The 21,111-nt window shown below is 20.3% G+C and overlaps 1 protein-coding gene across 1 annotated transcript; it reads right to left on the bottom strand.

Annotated features, from left to right (window-relative positions):
- Window positions 1–3,148: 3,148 nt before the first annotated feature.
- Window positions 3,149–19,780, bottom strand: Bma-lev-10 (Uncharacterized protein; the record flags this gene model as incomplete). Its single annotated transcript, XM_043080890.1, has 23 exons — window positions 3,149–3,326; window positions 3,514–3,730; window positions 4,812–4,937; window positions 5,460–5,536; window positions 5,995–6,185; window positions 6,796–6,935; window positions 7,454–7,612; window positions 7,715–7,782; window positions 8,297–8,412; window positions 8,647–8,747; window positions 8,990–9,124; window positions 9,416–9,588; window positions 10,107–10,234; window positions 10,470–10,620; window positions 10,862–11,023; window positions 11,297–11,388; window positions 12,096–12,144; window positions 12,694–12,760; window positions 13,416–13,513; window positions 13,829–13,945; window positions 14,377–14,459; window positions 14,623–14,741; window positions 19,684–19,780. The coding sequence occupies 23 exons, from the start codon at window positions 19,778–19,780 to the stop codon at window positions 3,149–3,151; spliced, it is 2,844 nt and encodes a 947-aa protein (XP_042936824.1).
- Between the last annotated feature and the right edge of the window lie 1,331 nt (window positions 19,781–21,111).

Raw genomic sequence — 21,111 nt, 5'->3', positions numbered from 1 at the left:
AATTGGTGATATAATTAATTAATTAATAGTAATATGATAAAAAATTATTTAATTATATCAATTGCTTGAGAATTATCAACAACTTTATCACTTTCTCTTAAATCTTTTTTATTGTTTCTTGCATTTTAAGGTAATTTGTTGCATTGAGGTAAAAGATAAAAGATAAAAGTTATTTATCAATTTTATCATATCTGATCAGTTACTGATATATTGATGGATAGTAATTGTAATAAAAAACTAACTGATTATAGTAATCATTTGAGTATTGTAAATAATTACGTGGGTGTTTTTCATTCTTTTTTGCATTTTGAAGTAATTTATTGCAATGGTAAGGTGAGTGATAGCAAGCATGAAACAGTGTTGTATATGATTGATTAGTGATATAATTAAGTGATAATAATATAATAAAAGATTAATTATTTCAAAAAAAATTTTTTTTAAATTAATTATATTAATTATTTCAAAATTATTAGTAATTACATCATTTTTTCTCATTGTTTTCTACATTTTGAAATCATTTATTGCAAGTGATAAGAATTGATATCATGGAAAGATAATGCTGTTCGTCAACTTCATGTCATATCATTGATCAATTAAATAATTAGCTGACAGTAATATAATAATGAATTAATTAATTATCATAATCATTCAAGAATTATTATTAATTGCATCGTTTTTTCTCATTGTTTCTCGCGTTTTGATATATTTCATTACTAGTGATAAAATTCGATAAAAAAAAAACAACAGAAAAAAGAAAAGAGAAGGAATATAAAGCTATTTATCACTACTATATGGTTCACATACTTTTCTAATTTTATAAGTGATAATAATGATTATATGCATTTAATAATACATAAAGATTACATTAGATTAGCATTAACTAATAAGTGATAATTTTTGTTCTAGTTTAAATTAAAACTATTATATGTTCTATGTAATTTTATATGCATTATTTATTGTACTGAAATAATTGATATGAATTTGTTAATTAATTACTTAAACTATTGTACTATTATTATTAAAATTTTTTTTCAGGTTTTTTTGTCTTTGTTTTTGTCAAATATTCCAAAATTTTATGAAATTAAAATATTCGGTCACTTCAATAATTTTGGAAAGAATTGAAGTTAATATTATAAAACTAGTCATAATTCTTTCTCTTACTCTCTCTCTCTCTCTCTCTCTCTCCCTCTCTCTTCTCCTTCGCCTTAACTCTTATCCATGATATTTCACAAAATTTAATAATTGAATCATCTCCTATTATCAACTCTTCTTTCTCCTTCCCTTCCTTCCTTCCTTTCTATTTCTTACCTTCTTCCCTTCTTCTATTTATTTTATTTTTGAAAATCTGAAATGTTTCATTTTATAACAATGGTAAAATTTGATAATATCTATTAGTTTTAATTTCTTTTCAATATGAAAGACGAAGTATTCGTAAATTTTCAAATAATCCATTCAATTCTTTTTCATTTTTATTTTTATTTCAGAATTCATTGCAAATATTAAGTGTATGTGTGTATTTATTGAAATTTAAGTTTACATTTCAAATTTTGCATTTAAGTTTTATTTACTTATCATACATTTTCATACATTGCAAATATACGAAAGTATATAGTTACTAACTTAATTCAACATTTTGAAGTATAGAATAGAAATCAAGAAGTGAAATAAGAATTGAAATAAATAAGCTAAAATTGTAACAAATAAGTTAGTTTCACTTTTTTTTTTCCAAATCTTTCATTCTTTTTTCTTTTTCTCCTTTTTTTTTTATATTTTCATACTAAATTTTCATGTCCTTTTTTTCAAAATCATCGAATTTTTACTTATTTTGGGGAAAAAAAAATTTTTTTCAAATCATTCACTAAGCATTCATCCAAAATGTATTTTTAAAATAATTTCAATTATGAAACTTTATTATTAATCGAAAAAAAAATTAATGTCAAAATGTTTCCATTTTGTTTTCCTTCCATATTATTTTATTGTATCATTTCAAGTGATATACTATTTGTAATTATTAAATTATCAACAAAAAAAAAAAAAAAAACACAGAAAATCATTTTCGCTCAAATTTTAAAATTTAAAATTGTACTATAATATGATATAATAGCATTATTAATATTGCAAATTATCATAGTACTAAAAAAAAAGAAAAAAAAAAGAATGAATGTATGTTTAAAGCACCAAAAACAACATTTTAAATGTTATAACAAAAAAAAGAAAAAGAAAAAGACAAAATTAATTTTCAAAATAAACAAACAATATATTTTAGCTAAAACATTATCAATTATTAGTAAGAAAAGGTAATTGTTATTAAATATATAACAATTAATCTAATCATAACATTATAATATTTAAATCTCATATGTTAAGCTAATTATTAATTTTCCAATAATTAAGTAAGTCACTAATTTTCATCTATAAATTTTGAAATCATCGTTATGGTAAAAAAAATAATTTGCAAATTACCTATGTTTAGCAGCATTATGTTAAAATTATATAATTAACATTATTATTTTAATCAACTTTTACTTATTAATTAGTTTTATGCAAAAGTTTATCTTAATTTTTGCAAAAAAAAAAAAAAAAAAAAGCTTAGGAGAATTTTTATGGATTTTTTTTAACTCTTAAAAAACTTATTAGCTAACATTTAAACAAAGAATAAATCATTAAATTTTAACAAATTCAAATTAACAATATTTTATTTCACAAATTTTTATCTTTTATCTCAAAAAACTTTCTCTAATCTTTTACCATATTAAAATTACATATGGTTAAGTTGAAGAGAAAAAAAAATAATACTATGAAAATTTATTAGAAAAAGTTCCAAAATTATGCTAATTTTTTTTTTTTTTTTTTTTACTATCCTACATAAAAATTTAAGTATGCTAAATGAAAGTTATGCAAATAGAATATTCATTAAGTAAAAGCGAGAAAGATAAAAAGTTATAACTCGAATATTGCAATGCTTTTTTTTTTAATCAAAATTCAATTTTATTGAAATAATTATTATTTAAAAATAATAATGCTATAATCTTATATATGTGATATAAAAATACAAATAATTCAATATCAAAGTGATTAATAACAATTTAATTGTCTCATTTTTTTGTCATTTTGTGAATTTATTATTAAACAATAATAATAATAATTATTATCCATAAAACGTATTACAATCATCATTTAATTTTAAGGAATGCCTAAGTGATGAATTATTCCTGCTCATTTCACCATTTGGTGATTTTTCATTCCGTTGTTCCATTGTTGATGAAATGATATCGGTGGTGACATTGTGATGTGTCAAACGTGATGCTGCAGGTGCTGGCAATAAACTAAATATATCAAAAATAGATTAATTGTAATATTAATTAATTATAAAATAATTATAAAAGCAAAAAGAAGGAAAGGCTAATTAGTCTAAATAAGCTAATTAATCTGAGAAAAAAAATTTTATTTTTTTAAAATTGTTCAAAAATAAAAAAAAAAAAAAAAACAATAAAATATTAATAAAATGGATACTGTGGATCAGCTTTAGTGATTGGTCTTGGATTTCGGAAAGGTTTTCGTTGATGTTTCATTCCAAATTTTGCACGACGACGACGTTTATTTCGTTTTTTTTCAAGCTTTTTTTTGAGCATATAACAGAAGAAACCGGAAATGAGCAAAAATATGCAACCGGAAAATATTGCCATAAAAAGCACCGTCCGCACATCAGCTGCATTCTCTAATTTATTACCTGATGAAATGAAAAATTAAAAATAAATGGAAATATTTCTATACTTTTATATGTTAAATAATAATAGCAATAATAAATAAATAATATTATGACAGTAATTATTGATTCATCATTAATAATGATTTACTACTGCTACTAGTAGTGATGATATTAATAATAATAATTCATCAGTGCTATGTTAGCTAACACAATTTTATATTTATTCTATTTGACATTAACTTGTTTACTCTTTCCATTCTTAATTCCTTTCTTCCTTCCTTCCTTCCCTCACTTATTTATTTCCCTAAATTCTTCCCTCTTTCCCCTCTTCTTCCTCCTCTTTTCTTCTTCTCTCAAAATGAAGTAAACAACAACAACAACAAACAATATCATTTCTATACCATTTAAATAACTAACTAAACATACTGCTCACCAATTCCATTTTTTTCAATGCATAAATTCTTGTTCATATATTCAACAAAATAATAAAAATTTCATTCATGCATGCAAAAATAATATTTATATAATACATGCATGAATAAATAAATTAACCAAATTTTGTAAATTTCTGCACAGAAAAAAAAAAATTAATAAAATTTTTGTCAAATTTTCAAAGTTGAATTTAAATATTAATAATTTTTAAAATGTAAATATTAAATAGATACAATTGTTTCACACTTCAAACTTTATTACTCATTTATTATTCATATTTTACTTAATGTATTTTACGTTTAAAAAGTATATTTAATATTTTAGCAACCTCAATTAGTCTGATTAAAAGTTTATAAAATTTTCGGATGATATTCAAATATCAATAGCCTAAATTGATCTGATGGATTTTCACACAAATAATATTTATCAGTAAAATATACAAATCTAAATTAAACTGAATAAAATAATTTCTATTTAATATTTATGTAACTAACATGAATGATACTTATCACTCACTAAATATTCTATTAATTATGAATTAAATAAAAATTATGATAAATAATTAATTAACAAAATAATTGAATACAATATTGCAGCAAAAATATAATAAACAAAAATTAATTTAATTAAAGATTTAATCAGATTAAAATAAATAAATAAATTAACATACAATATGCTTCATCAGTATCATCATGTAAACCACAATTTTTATCACCGTTACATTTCAAACGAGCATCAATGCATAACTTTGTATACGTACAAAGATACATCGTTGGATGCAAACATTCATTATTATCTAAAAAAAACAAAAGAAGAAAATAAGTAAAAGTATAGGTTATTAAGTAATATTTCTATAGTAAGTAAATATAATATAGTGAGTTAGTAAGTAATATTTTAATGAATAAATTCGCAAATAAAGTTAAAAAATAAATAAAAAGTAATTTTTTTTTTTTTTTTTTAGAAAATAAAATTTTATAAATCCAACTTAATTTTATTTATTCTCAATGAAAAAAAATTATTTATATATTACATTAAAGCAATTACAAAATATCTTTGTGCCGAAATAAACATAAATTAATGATTAATTTGTTGAATTTATTAAATTTTTTTGTTTTTAATTGATTGTTTGTTTACCTTGAATATTTTGTGATAAAACTAGAATTAAATTGTAGTTAAACTTCGATTAAATTATATTAATCAACATAAAATATATTATTTTCAAAAGTGGAAAAAATTTTTTTTTAATTGCTATCAATAGAGAAAACTTAATCAAATAAAAACTCAAAAATTTTACAATTTTTAATTAATAAATAAATACCTGTTGTTTTTTTAACCTCCGTCCAGGTAAAATTAAAACCTTTCAAACCATTTACTTTATCTGGTGATGTGAAAAATCTGAAACAAAAAAAAAAAAAAAAATAAATAAATAAATAGATAAAAGAATAAAACAAAGAAAAACAAAAATTAATTTAATTATGATAATGTAGAATAATCGGAATCATTTTAAAACCGAAAAATATTTTTTAAATTTTCTAAAAATTTATTAAATTTTAGCTCTTTTTCTAAAAAAATTATTTGCTTATGTTTTTTTTTTTTTTTTTTAAAAAAAAAGTCATTATAAAATTTTACATGTAAAGAATAAATAATTTATCATTTAGTAAATGTATTTTGTTATTATTATTATTATTTTTTTTTTTTTTTTTAATGTAAAAAAATTTCACTGTAATTAAAAATATATTTCGTTTATTATATTAATGCACAAAAATTTGAATAATTTGTAATAATTAAATTAGATGAAGAGAATTATTCTTTAATTAAATTTTTTATTTTGATTTAAAAAAAAAAAAAGAAACCTAATTCGAACTGTGTTATTTTTTGAAATAATAGGCTGAATGACAGTTTCATCAGTACCACAAATTTCCTGTATCGTAGGACTAGCATTAATGCCACGTTCAGCATCCACACGAATTACCGCATTTTGACAATTCACCGATTCAGCAGTCATTGAACCTTCGATTTCCATTTTTATAAGATGTAATAATACCTTTAATAATAAAATTAATTTTATTCGAATTTTGTTTTGAAAAAAAAAAAAAAATATTAAAATTTGATCAAAAATAAAATTTTATTTATAAGTAAACAATCTTTTCTTATTTAATTTACATTTCTTCTGTAAAACTTCATTTTCTCATTTAATTTACAAATTTTAGTTTTATAAATTAGCAGACTAGAAATTTGATTTTTTTATTTAATTTAAACTTATATACTTATTTGATTTTAATTAGTGATTATTAACTTTTTTTATTTTTTTTTCTTAGATTTAATCTAAGTTTTAAAATTAAGCTTTGAATTTTTTGTTGAATTGATTTGTAAATTTCAAATTTTATACTTGCACATTTATTTGATTTAAATGGTGATTATTCTTTCTTTTTCAAATTTAAATTATTAATCTAATTTAGGTATTGAATTTACTATTGAACTGATTTAGAAATTTAAAATTTTGAACTTGTATATTTATTTGATTTAATCAGTGATTATTATTTTTTTAATTTAAATTATTAATCCAAGTTTCAAAGTGAAACCTTGAATTTACTGTTAAACTGATTTTTAAATTTTGAACTATTGAGCTAGGAATTGTGATGATATTATGATACCTGATGATTTGGTCGTACAGTAATTTCCCAATCACAAATTAAATCTTTATTATATTTTATTGGATATCCCGGTGATACTAACCAACCGCTAGTGAAATCATCAGTTCGAGTTATTCGTTGACCACAATGTCGAGCAACTGCTAAAAATTTACCCTAACTTATCATATCTAATAATTTTATCAACTATTCATAATTTGGAATAATGTTCTTTTTTTAAAAAAAAAAAAAAAGTTTAAATCAACATAAATTACATCGAAACTATCACTTTTTAATTATATTATTTTTAATAAATTTAAAAAAAAAACTAAAAATTTCCTGTCTTATCATATTTTGATAATTTTATCATACATCATATTTTGACTTTTTTTTTTTTGATAATATATTTTGATATTTTTACCATACACTAATTCATAATTTGGAATATTTATTTTAAAAAAAAAGTTTTAAATTAACATAAGTATATTCAAACCGAAAATTCTATCACTTTTAATTGTTAAAAAAAAAAAAAACAATTAAAGCAAATTTTACTTTAAATCTATCTAATCTATATTAGAAGAATATTTCATTATTATCTTTTTTTTTATCTTTGATAAATTTTTTGAAGTATAATAAGCAAATGTATTTATGAAAAAAAAAAAAAAAAATTTTTTTAACGAACGTTTTGTTGGAATTTCTTCAGTAAATGCTTTACGAATTTGATAGATTGCTTTAAAGCCATTTCCAGTACCTTCATGATCAGATAAAAAAAAAACTCGAAGTTCATGTGAACCAAATGCTGTTACTGTTGGTCCCGGAAATGTATTTGCACAATAACGAGCTGTAAAATTTTTATTTTAATTAAAACATAAAAATTTTTTTTTTTTAAAGAATGAAAAAAAATTTACAAAAATAAATCAATTTAAATTTAAATATTTTGCACCTTGAAGTTGTAATTTTTCCACACCATCTTTGACAAAAACATCTGATATTTCTAAATAATCAGTACAACTGAAATAAAAAAGAATTAGCATTTTAATTTACTTTCATAAAATATTTATCTAAAAAATCACAAATACTTTTTTTTTTTTCATCAAAAAAAGAAAAATAAAAATGTTTTAATGTTAGCTAATTTTGATTTTTGAAAATATACGATTAACAAATTAAATTGAATGAAAGATTTGATAGCATAGCTCAATTTTAATCATAATGTATGGATGATTAATTTGCAGTGATATTTAATAATAAAATTAAAATTTTTACAGCCATTTTTTAAGTTTTTTTTTTTTTTTTAATTTAAAAGAAACGATTAATATTTTTTCTTTTTTTTTAAATCGCTATTAAAAATGAGATGGTACAATAACTGTAACATATCATTATTTCACAAAAATAAAAAATTTTTTTTTTTTAAATTTTAAACATATCAATAAATTTGATTATTAATTCCTAGATGGTTTCTTAATAAAATCTAATTTTTTTTTTTAATTGTTTTTGTTTTTAAATGAAAATGAATAAAAAGTATTACCGTGTCTCAATTGTTGAATGTTCATCAACATAAAGAGCAAATTGCTCGAAGTAAACTTGAATCTGTTCATCTGGTCTTGCCTTGATAATGTAAGTGCAATTGGTATCTAATGGATACTGTAAATAAGTTTCTGTAGTGTAGATGGTACTGTAAATGAGTTTCTATACTGTAAATGGTACTGTAAATGGGCCTCTATACTGTAAATGGTGCTGTAAATATCTAGTAGATACTGTAGACGATACTGCAAATGAGATTCACAATTAATATGCACAATTTCAAAATTTACTGCAATTATTTAAAAAAAAAAAAAAAAAAAAAAAATTAGAATTAATAGTAAATAATAAAAATACATTTGCCGGATATCTTGGACTATTGAACCAACCACGTGTTTTTGTAAACTGAAACATACATTGATTTGAACCACCAATTGGTTTACCCGGTATACCAAAATCTATAAAAAAAAAAAAAAGATTTTTTTTTGATGAAATTCCAAAAAAAAATAAATAAATAAAACTAATCACCAATCAGTTAATTATTTTATATGACTGCAAAAAGGAAAGAAAATCTCTTTTTTTTTAAGTTATAAATTAAGAAAAATTTCATATAGTGTCATTTTTTTCTATGAAAAATATTTAGAAGTATTGTGGGTTAAAAAAATTTAGCAACAAATATCACTTGAATTGAATTGAATACCTGTTTTAAACTGTATTTTAGCTTTAAATCCTAATGGTTTCTGTCCATCACCATTAGAAGAAATCTTTTCATTAGAACTAAATACTAAAACCATTCTTGGTCCATCACTAATATATGGACCCAAAATATGTGAACCTATAAAATAATTATCAAAATTAATGTTCAATTAATTATTTTATAGTATTTCAGATGATTGTATGAATAAAACAACTTTTTTTTTTAAAGTTGTAAATTTAGAATAATTCATGCTGTGAAAAATTTGAAAAATTCATTAATATTGCATAAATTAAAAATTTTTAAAAATTTTTTACGACAAATAATTTGAATAAAATTTTAAATTTTACAAGTACTTACTTAATCTCAAACTTACACTTTAATTTTTATTGATTTTTGAAAATTTTTTTAATTAATTAAAGTATTACTAACCATTTTCTAGACGATCACAAAGTGTAGCATCGTAATTACTTTCTTCACCAGATGATAAAACACTATTAATGGTTGCTGGAACGAATGCAATACCAACATATGATGTGGCACATGGTTCATCATCATCATCATCATAATTAATTGAGGAATGTTTTGAGTGAAATGAATTAGAACTAAAAGAATAAAAATAAAGAATAAATCATGAAAATGAATTGAAATCTAAAAAAGAAAAACACATTTAATTTATTTTAGTTGAAATAATTAAAATGCTTAAAATAAATCATAGATAATCTTAAAACATATTCAACAATCAAAAAAAAAAATTAAACTTTATTTCGAAAAAGAAATTTTTATTTATGTTTATGCTTGGTATTAATGATTTCTAAAAATAAAATAAATTAAAATTTTAAAAATGATCATTCATTCTTTTAATTTATCAACCAAAAATTGAATATATTATGAAACGAAAAAAAAAGAGAGAAATATTTAATTCATATTAAATGAGAAAATTAAAATGTTTAAATTAAATGAATAGATAATTTTAAAACGTATTCAAAAACAAAAAGAAAAAGGAAACGAAAGAAATTAAACTTTACTTTCAACAAAAAAAAAAAGCAATTGCTAATTCATAATTAATGCTTTTTATTAATATTTTTTATAGTTTAAAGCATGCTTATTAAACTTAACTAACTTGTCAATTGTTTCAGTGAGGACAGCAAAATTTTCGAACGTAAGTATTACTTCTTCCAAATTTTGTTCACCTTGTAAACCATCAATAATAAATGTACAGGTGGTATTAGCTGGATACATCAATGGATACTAAAAAAACCTTTTTTTTTTTTTTTTTTGATCAAATCAAAGTATAATTTTAACAAGTAATGTACGTATTACATAAAATATTCGGCAATATCTGAAATTATTTTATCAATTCTTTACTCTTAATTATACGTAAATTTTATTAAACTCTTTAGATTTCTAATTTTATCATTTAGCAATTAATTAAAATATACCTATAAAATTTTTTAATTATTAAAATTTAACGATTATAACATACTTTAGGGGAATGTATATAATGGGTTGTTTCACGATTACTTCTCACAAGCAAATCACATTCTGAACCGCGCAAATGTGTTATTCCTAGTTGATTATCCATTAATTTTAATACATCCACATAACGATTTGAAAATTCATAATCTAATGAATATCTATAATAATAACAATAAATAATATTTATTAAAAATTCCTATTTTATTTTGGGTTATATATTTTTAAATAAAAATTCCTATTTGATCGTATAATAATAATAATAACAGCGACAACAATGACAATAGCGCTAATAACAATTTATCGATAATTGATGCATTTGAATTTGAATGCAAAATGAAGCATAACAAATAATGGAACATAAATTAAATAAAATTAAATTATTTTTTTTTTTTTTTTTACCCTCTTGGATCAGTTTTAGCTGGACTTGTCGTATTGAATTCAATAAATGCATTTGGTCCAAATGAATAAATTACCATACGTTGTTGTAAGCCACATATTTTACGAATTATTGGATATTTATTACTTGGACCATCATATATTGTTAGAGAATCATATGGACAACTGTAAAAAAAAAAAAATTTATTATTTTTAAAATATATTATTTTTTAAAATCTTTCTTTTTTCTTTCAAATTAGATACAAATTATAGCAATATTGATTGATTAAATTAAATGATAATTATTATTCAAGCAATTATCAACAAAAATATTATTATCACTTATAAATTTATGCGTAAATTATAGTAATATTGATTGATTGATTAAATTAAATAATCATTATCATTTATTAATTTATCAGAAAAACGAAAGAAAAAAGAAAAAAAAAATGTATTTACTGTTCGCCACCAAAATAAATATCGAAATCACGAAAAAGTAAACGAATACGTTGACCCGTCTTACCATTGAGCAAATAAGTACAACGAAAATTCTAAAAAAAAAAAAAAAAAAAAAAAACGCAGTATTTGTCTTTTTTTTAAATTAGAAAAAAAAAAAAAGCTATAGAATTTAACCTTAAAATAATTATTGTTGTTTATTGTTATCGTTCTTATTTTTGTTGTTGTTGCTATTATTATTAATGCTATAGTTTTTGCTTTTTTTTTTTTTTAATTGTGTTGTATTTTTAAGTCAAATTAATCATCTTCAAATAAATAAACACTTTAACAAATTTAAATTTAATAATGCTACATTAATAAAATGATGAAACAACCAATCTAAGAAAAATCACACCAATCATATAACAAATCATATCAATGTTTAATTTTAATTTTGATATTTAATATTATTATATGTTTTTGATATTTAAAATACATATTAATGGAAAAAATTTAATATTGCTATATGGTGTAGTATAATTTAAAATTTTTTGGAATTAATGTATAAGTTTAAATTTTATACATATTGAATGACATTCAAAACAAAATAACATATAATTTTATTATTAAGTTATATGAGTATTTCTGTTGATAAATTTTTTTACATTTTTAATTTAATTTGAATTGATTTATTTATTGCATTAAAAAAATTTTAATATAACTTTTTATCATTTAATAAACTATTTAAAAAATCAATTGAACTTTAAGCTATGCTAATTTAAATGAAAAAGATCAAGTTGTCTTTTTAAATTTTAATGTTTACTTTTGGATATGTTCCTGGATAAGTAGGTGAAAGTATCGATCCACGTTTCCTGTAAAATAAAAAAAAAAAGAGAAAATCACATTTTTTTCATTCTTTTTAAATTTTTCTCTCTCTTTCTCTCTTTCTCTCTCTCCCTCTTCTGTCATTTTTCCTTTTTTTTATCTCTATGTTTCAATACAACTGCACTTTATCCACTGAGAGAATTTTTAAAAAATTTGTCTTCAAGTTGCTTTTTTCATTGATGGTTAATTTTTTTTCTTCCAATCAATATATTCTTTTCTAATTTTTAAAAAAACTTCGAACTTTAATTAATTTGATTATACAAATTCATCACTGTTTATAAAAACTGTTTTATAATTTGTACAAATTGAAATTTTTCAACGTTTGCTACTAATTACAATGATTCACATTTGTCAACAATTTCATTTATTTATACAATTTTTTTTTTTTTTTAAGATAGAAAAAATTGAAAAAATGTTAAATTTCTTCATTAAAACTATTTATCAGAAAAAAAATATTAATTAATTAATTTTTTTTTAAAGAAAGATTGATTCTAATTTTTTGAGATGAAATTTTGATTGTAGAGCTAACAGCTTACTTAAGCTTTGAATCGATCACAAAATCACATTTGCCTGGTGGTATTTTCTGGCCCACCAGATAAGGTGCTGAAATTACAATGTAAATTTTGATTTAATTATTATTATTTCTTCTTTTTTTTTTTTTTTTTTTTTTTAAGAGGAAATAAAAAATTTTTTTAAAAAATATTTTTGAAAAATGAGAAATGATGTACGCTTTTATAAATAATGTACGATGTTTAATGAAGAGCAGCAAAACTGGTTATTTTATTTAAGTTAGTAAGCCTAAGCCTAGGCCTAGAGGCTATTTTAGTCTTACTTATACTAAAATAAGAAAGCTTATTGTCATTTTTCATTTATAGCATACATCTAATGCCTTCTTAAGTTCTTTTTAGCAACAAAATAGTCAAATATATGAATAATAATTTATTACAGAAAGTATAATTCTTAGAATTTCTCAAAATTAAGCGATAATTTAATTTTAATTCAAGCAAAAGAAAAATAAAAACTCTAACAATGTTTTCTCTCAAAATTTATTATTATTATTACACTTATCAATTTTATTATTATCATTATTATTTATCAAATTAATATTTCCTTCTTTCAACATTTATTATTATTTTTTTTAAACTAGTATTTACAGTTTTAATCATTTAACACTAATAATTTGAAGTATAAGTGAATTATGCAATTTGAAATTAAAAATATTTAATTTAAAATTTCACTAAAAAAAAAAAGTGCAAACCATCAGATATGAAAGCATAACGACCGCTAAATTTTAGCCGATTTCGTTGATTTGATGCAGCTCTTGAATGAAATACTAATACAATGACACGATTTAAACTAAAAAACAATATGCATAATAAATTATTTATTTAAATTAACAATTAATTTTATAAATAAATAAATTTTAATTAAGGAATACTAAAATTATCAAGAGAAATAGTAGTTTAAGAAACTAGATTTACTAATTCAAAAAAATAAAGTAAATAATTTTGTGCAAAAGAAATAAAAGATGATGTTGATTAATGAAGAAAATAATTTCATAGATAAGTTTTTAGTTTTTTTTGTGTGCCTAATTTTAATTATTAATAATTAAACATATTTTTTTGCATTTGAAAAGATAAAATTAGAGTAATTAGATAATTAATTAATTACCTAATTCTTACATATGGTGATACACTACCACAATAGCGACCACCGAAAGCAGCAGAAAGTAAATCATCATCAGGTTCCTCTAATTCCGAATATATATCAACATATTCGGTTTCACAACTAAATGAAAAAAAAAAAGTTTTTTTTTTTTTGTAAATTTAATAACTTTTATTTAGAAATTTAAATTTATTTATTTACAATAATATTGTTTTGATTATTTACTAATTTATTTATTTTATTTGATTACTATTTCTTCTTTTCTTTTTTTGTAATTGCATATGCATTGCAAATTTTAAAATTTATTTCGGAATCAGAAAAAAAATAAAAAAAATTAAATTTTTATATTATGAAAGAGAAAATTACATACAAATTTGAATAAATTTTTTTCACTTTTTTAAAATTTACACTCATTTATTTGCAAATAATTAATTTCCAATTTAGCTATTAATTAATAAATTTTAATTTTTCATTAGAAATTACAATTTATGCTTTCCACTCGCAAAAAAATGAAAACAAAAAACAAAAAAAAAAAAAAAAAAACAAACACTTACTTGCCAGCAGTTCCAGCTAAATGAAATTGATCGAAATTTAATTTTACACGTTGTTTTGGTGACGCAACAAACGTGTATATACACTGTAAAAAAATTTTAAATTTATTTCAAATTTAAGAAAAAATAAGATGAAAAAATTGATTAATTGTGTTATTTGATTAAATTTCACTAATAATTTCCATTTGTTATTTAAAATTTTAATACAATTCAAAAGGAAGAAAGAAAAAAGGAATAAGCACTTCTTACTTGTAAATTTTTTGCACCCTCAGTTTGTGAAATTTGTTCAGAAACGGTAGCTGAAGGTGGCAACATCGGTAATTGAAATTCACCTTCCGGAATAGATGAATCGAAGATATGATCACATTCTAAAGCTTTCTCACACAATTTCTCACTTAATTCTATTTTCAATTTACCTTAATATTTTCAAAATCTCGTTATAATTTTATCATTTATCATAATTATCTTATCATAATGATGATGCTTTATTACCATATGTATTTACTTATTTATTCATTTAATAAATTTTAATTATATAAATTTATTTAATTAGTAAGTAAATTTTAATTAACATAAAGCACTATTTCAATTTCATTACTTGATTGTACTTTTCTGTCCTTTTTCTTTTTTTTTTTTTCATCTTAATAAATTTTTTATAAAAGTATGTACGTGAAAAGCGTGTATGTCTGTCCGTGTGTGTGTGTGTGTGTATGTACGTGTAATAATGATACGTCACTACTATTATATGTTTAATTTACGAAATTTAGTCATAATATAATAAATTTTTATCAAGTATTATTTCAATACTATTATTAAATTCCATTCTTGTTCCTTCTTTTTTTTCATCCAGCATAATACACGTACGCACGTGAACCTATACGTATATACGTATATTTATATTTTATTTCACCCACTGACGGCCTCTTTTTTTGTAGAAATAAGTAATACAATGCCTTTTTTCTTTCTCTCTTTTTTTCCTTTCTTTTTTACTGACACTATGAAAATTTTAATTTAAAAAAAAAAATGTGCTTCAATTAAAATTAAGAAATTTAATGTCTTAATTTCACTTTTAATTAACAGTAATAACTAATTTTAGCTAATTAATGAGTTAAAAATTTAGATAGACTTACTCTTCATATGATAGTACACCTTTGAGCCAAAAGAATAGAATAATAATTAGCAAACAAGCAATAATACAGGTAAATAATAATGCAAAAAGAATATCACAATCCAAACTACGACAAAATGCGCAATCGTCTTTTGCATTAGCTTTTTCTTCATTAATTAATAAATTAATCCGTGCTTCTAATACATTTTCCAATGTGCGCATTTGTGCCATTCGTTTTTTAAATTATTGCAAAATATCATCAAAAAAAAGAAATTTTTCACCTCTTTTCTACCTCTCTTTTTTTCAGTTTTTCGTTTTGAAAATAAATCAACTGAAAAAAAAAAAAAAAAAAGAAATAAAATATTAAAAAAATTAAAAGCTAAAAATTTTTTTTAAAAAAAAAGGAAATTATTATCGCTTATAATTTGTTTCAGTTTTAGGAAATACGAAATATGAATGAATAAATACATAAATAGTAATTATTTATATGCAAATATGAAAAAAATTAATTTTATAGGAAATAAAAAGCAAAAAAAAAGAGACGAAAAAAATTTTTTGATCATTTTTTTCAAATTTTTTGGTGTAAAAAAAGAATCAAAACATACTAAATGCTAGAATTAGCTAACAAATATTTTTTTTCCGATCAATAAATTAAATTTGAGAAAGTCTGATGATTTTGCTAACTGCAAGTAATAAATGATTATTTCAAAAAAAAAAAAAAAAAAAAAAAGAACAATGGTGAAATAGTTGAACTAAAATTGATGAAAAATTATTTGGAAAATCTGAGAGTGAAATGAAAAAAAATGCCTTTTAAAAAAAATTTGAAAATTTCAAATTTTCTTAAACCTGTGTGTTCCTATAAAATAATACGAAATATTTACAAAAAACAAAAAGAAAAAAAACGAAGATACAGCTAATTTGTTAAAAAATATTCATTTGATATTATAAAATAATTTTTATTAAAAAAACTTTCAATGATTAATATAAAATACTTTCGATTAGTGAAATATTTACATAATCTAGTAATAATTATCACTTATTTATCGTTTCAAAATGATTAAAATTCAGAATCTCAAAATTAAAGTTTAAAAATAAGAAATGATGAACTTGAAAAATGAAGAAAAAAAAGATGAACTTTGTGAAATTATGTATAATATTATAAAATTTTATTAGCATAAAGAAAAATTTGCCGGAAGGTACATTTATCCTATAGTTTTTCTTTTTAATTTTATTTTTCTTCTAATTTTATTTTAATTTTTTTAAATTTTATTTGGTGAAATACTTAATGATTTATTAGTTCAAATATACGATAATTACAAAATGATTAAGTAATTAAGTTAATAATAATTAAAAGAAAAATTATGCAAATTAATATGATGCATGATTGTATCAAAAATCGTATTGCAATAGTTATAGTAAATGTAAAAATATTTTTGTAAATAATTTCATTTGAAGTTTAATAAAAAAAGAAAAAAAAAAAAAAGGAAAGAAATGAGCTAATTTAGTTTAAAATATTCATTTGATACTTTAAAATTTGGATCAAATTTCATCGTTTCAACTTTTCACTACTTACATCATACATTAAATTGAAGTATTTCTTCAAAAAATTTGTCAGTTCTTATAAAAGTAATGTAAAGAAAGTGATGAAATTACTCGAATATGTAAAAAAAAATCTCAAATATGTAATTAAATTTTTATTAAATTTTTCTTTTGTCAATTTTTTTCTTTTTTTGATAGCTATGTATAATTATCAAAATGGCAAGCGATCATCCTTATACTTCCATAAATAATATTTTTTAAAATATTTTAAATACCATTCTTAATACTTAAGCATTTATATTTGAATTTAAAATTGAGCTTATATCTAAGAATTATTAAAACTTTACTCAATAATAGCACTGATTATTATTTGATTAGAAGCAGTATCATAAGGCTAATTTATATTATTATACTCAATGAATTATATTAAAATGATTTGATAGTTTGATTGACATAAACTTAGCTATATGATATTATTCGATCAAATCTTAATTAATTAATTAATTAATTAATCAACAACTTAATAGTTACAATAATTGAAAAGATTAAATCATAAATATTATAACAATCATTACATGATTAAAGATATCAATGCTAATTACCTTGTTGATTATTAATTAATTAATTAAAATTTGTTAGTTACATATGATTAACAAAAAGGCAGTGATTATCCTTATATTCTAAACAGTACCTTAAATGATTAATTATTTTATTTACATCGAAATAAACCTATTAATAGTTCGTAAAGTAAATTAATTAAGCTCAAAATGTTAACTAATAAAGTAATTAATCAATTTTTTAAGCAAAAACTAAATATACGATTTAATAATCAAAAAAAAAAAAAAAAAAAATAATGATAATTTACAAATAAATTAATAAGTATTCTCGTCTTATCACAAATTATCATATGATTAATCATCTTCACTAAAAATATTTAAATAATTTAAAAGAAAATGAACTGCAATTACAAAAAAAAAAAATTGAAAAACAATAATTTGAATATAATTTGAGCAATAATTTGCATTAAAATTTGAGCAATAAAAATAATAATTTGAATTACATAAATTAACTAATAAAATAACTAATAAAATGGAACAAAAATATAAAAATGAAATTAGAACAACAAATTATTTCGTTGTTTATTTTTCGTCTTATATTTGTAATGATAGCTATAAATTACACTAATTAATTATTTTTGAATCTATGCTAATATATCTTATTCTAATCTTCCTTTTTCTTTTCTTCTTTTTTTTTTTTTTTTTTTTTTTTTTTGAAGTAAAAATGCAAATCTTTTAAAAATGAAAAAATCCTTTTGAACAAAATTTGACAAATAAACTTCCTCTTTCATACTCTTTAAACTCTTCAAAATTGATTATTTCATTTCTCTCTCTCTCTCCCTCTTTCTCTTCCTCTCTCTCTCTCTCTTTCTCCCTCTCTCTCTCTCGGAAAAAAAAGAGCTAAAAGAGTTGTATTAGCGATAATTGTTGAATATTTGATTTGAATTAAAATGCAAAACTTCTTCATTTTAAAGTATATGTAAATAAATATTTGTTAAAGTGAAATAAGTAAAACATAGTGTAATCGATGTGTGTCACATAAAATAATTTTTTAAATTTCTAAAAATAAATCATTCATCCATTTTGCTTTTTCGCTTCTCAATATTTTAGCTTCAATTTTAAAAAAAAAAAAAATGAATCATACATTTATTTTTTGATGTATATTTAACTTTTTGTCATAAACATATATTTAATTATTTGATTTAATTTCATTTAATTAAAATCAGTATTCACATAGAATAATAACAATTCATTTTCACTTTTTATCAAGTTTTCTTTTTTTCCTTTTGAAATATGAAACAAAAATTCAAAATGATTGGAAATTAAAATAAATATATGTATTAGAATAAAAAATAAGGAAAAAATCCTAAATAAAGAAGAAAAAAAGAGAAAACTAATTAGTAATAATATTTGTTTGATGCTCTCTATCTAACTCTGTTATATTTGTTAATAAATTAAAATTTTAAAAATTAATTGGTTAAATACAATTCTATGTCTGACAATCATAAATTGAGAATTTAAGTTAAAAAATATCTTTAAAAAAATAAATGACTTAATTTAAATTTTTTATCGAATTTCTAATCTCAATTATACGTTGAACTGAATATTTCAGAACTGAATTAATTAATTACTTTAGAAAATATTAATGAAAAATGATGAATGTATGTCTATGATAAAATATTATTATTTCAATTATTTTTTTTTATAAATAAAGATTGGAAGCATAAAAAATACATATAAGTATGTAATATTGAAGCATCATCATTAAAATATCTATTAGAAATATTCGAAAAAAAATTTAAATTTAATAAACAATAAGCAAACTTTAATTATTTGAAATTTTTTTTTTTTTTGAATTTGATAAAAATTGGAAATAAAAAACAAATACTTTCTTTTCCCATGTAATTTATTTCAAAAAAATAATAATAATTCATACAAAAAATAAATTTATGAATCTTCCAACTGTAAATTAAATTTTTTATAATTTTGAATAAATTTGAAAATTTCTTATAATTAATTTTGAATTTAGTTTACAGTTTAAACGAACTAAAAAAACAAATTTTTTGTTTTTGTTTGTTTTTGATAAAAAAAAATTGAAAAACTTACGAAATATTATTTCAACATTTCGTTGATTATCGTTACTGTCGGTGTTGCACCAATGAATGAAAATGAATAAAACAGATAAAATGACGCCAGATAACATTGCAGCGTGTCATTTGCGCCACTACATTATTACTTATTTCAGTGAAGTACTACAGCTTTTTTCTTTCTCAAATTCATTTGTGTTTAAAATATACGCTGAAATCACGTAAATATAACGCTAAAGAATGACGTAAATACAGAGCTTTTCTCACATACTCTAAAATTACGTAAATTTAACGTTAAAAAACACGGCGTAAAAAACATAGCTTTTTTTCACACATCCATTTGTGTTTAAAATGTATTTTGAAATTACGTAAATTTAACGTTAAAAAAATGACGTAGAAAAAGATAAAGAAAAAACAGTATGAAAAAAAAAAACAAAGAAAATATGAATGAAAATTTTTTCAAACAAAAAAAAAAAAAAAATTTTCTACTAAAAATTTGAATAATTTTTTATGAAATCTTTTTTTCTTGTTTTCATTTATACTCAAAAATATTATTCGAATTAAAGTGTAATATTTTATTTCTAAAAAGAAAAAAGAAAACAAATAAACAAAAAATTTCGTTCTTTTGTTTGTTTATTTGTTTGTTTTATCCAAATAATTATTTCTTTAAAAATTTTGGGCAAAAAAGTTGTGAAAAAATTCTATTTTTTGAAAATTTTGTATTATTTTAACAAAAAAAAAAAAAAAAACTAATTAATATAGTTAGAAAGAAAAGTAATTTTCATAACTTTCAAACAACTTTTTTCCTTTTTTTTTTTTTGTTAACTTAAGCCAAAAAAAAGTGAAAAGAAATCTGAAATTGCTTAATTTTATTAAATTTTAATGAATTTCAAAAATTTCACCTCAAAATTATGAATGATAATCGAATTGCATCTCAAAAGATTGGAAGAAATATGATCGAAAATTGTGGAAATGTGAACAAAAAACAAAAGGAAGAAAAAATTTTACAACAGTGTAAACTTTGGAATGCATAATAATAAGCAAACAAAACTGAACGAAAAAAAAAACTTTTTTTTTTTCATTTTTACCGAAAAAATTTTTTTTTCCTTTTTTTTTGATGAAAAAATGAAATTATTGAGAAGGAAAATTCATTTAATCTACAAAATTTCTTGAAAACTATTAAATGAATGATAGTCTTTTTTTTTTGAATCACAAAATTAAATATAAAATATTTAATATATTTAAAAAATATTTATTATATTTAAAAAAGGTTTCCTTTTTTTTTTGACATTGTTAAGTAATTTTAGTTGCGAGTAAACGACGAGGCATTAATTATATAAAAAAAGGCCTAATGATGAGTAAATTAATTAGTGAAGGAATAATTTACAATTTAATTCTATAAATAGTTATTAGCAGATTTGATGAAATAATTAAATGTATTACAAAA

This window comes from Brugia malayi (genome assembly GCF_000002995.4).
Source record: "Brugia malayi strain FR3 genome assembly, contig: Bm_v4_Chr3_scaffold_001, whole genome shotgun sequence".
Taxonomy (NCBI): domain Eukaryota; kingdom Metazoa; phylum Nematoda; class Chromadorea; order Rhabditida; family Onchocercidae; genus Brugia; species Brugia malayi.
The sequence above is the reverse complement of the archived record's forward strand: the minus strand, read 5'-3'. Positions and strand labels throughout refer to the sequence as shown.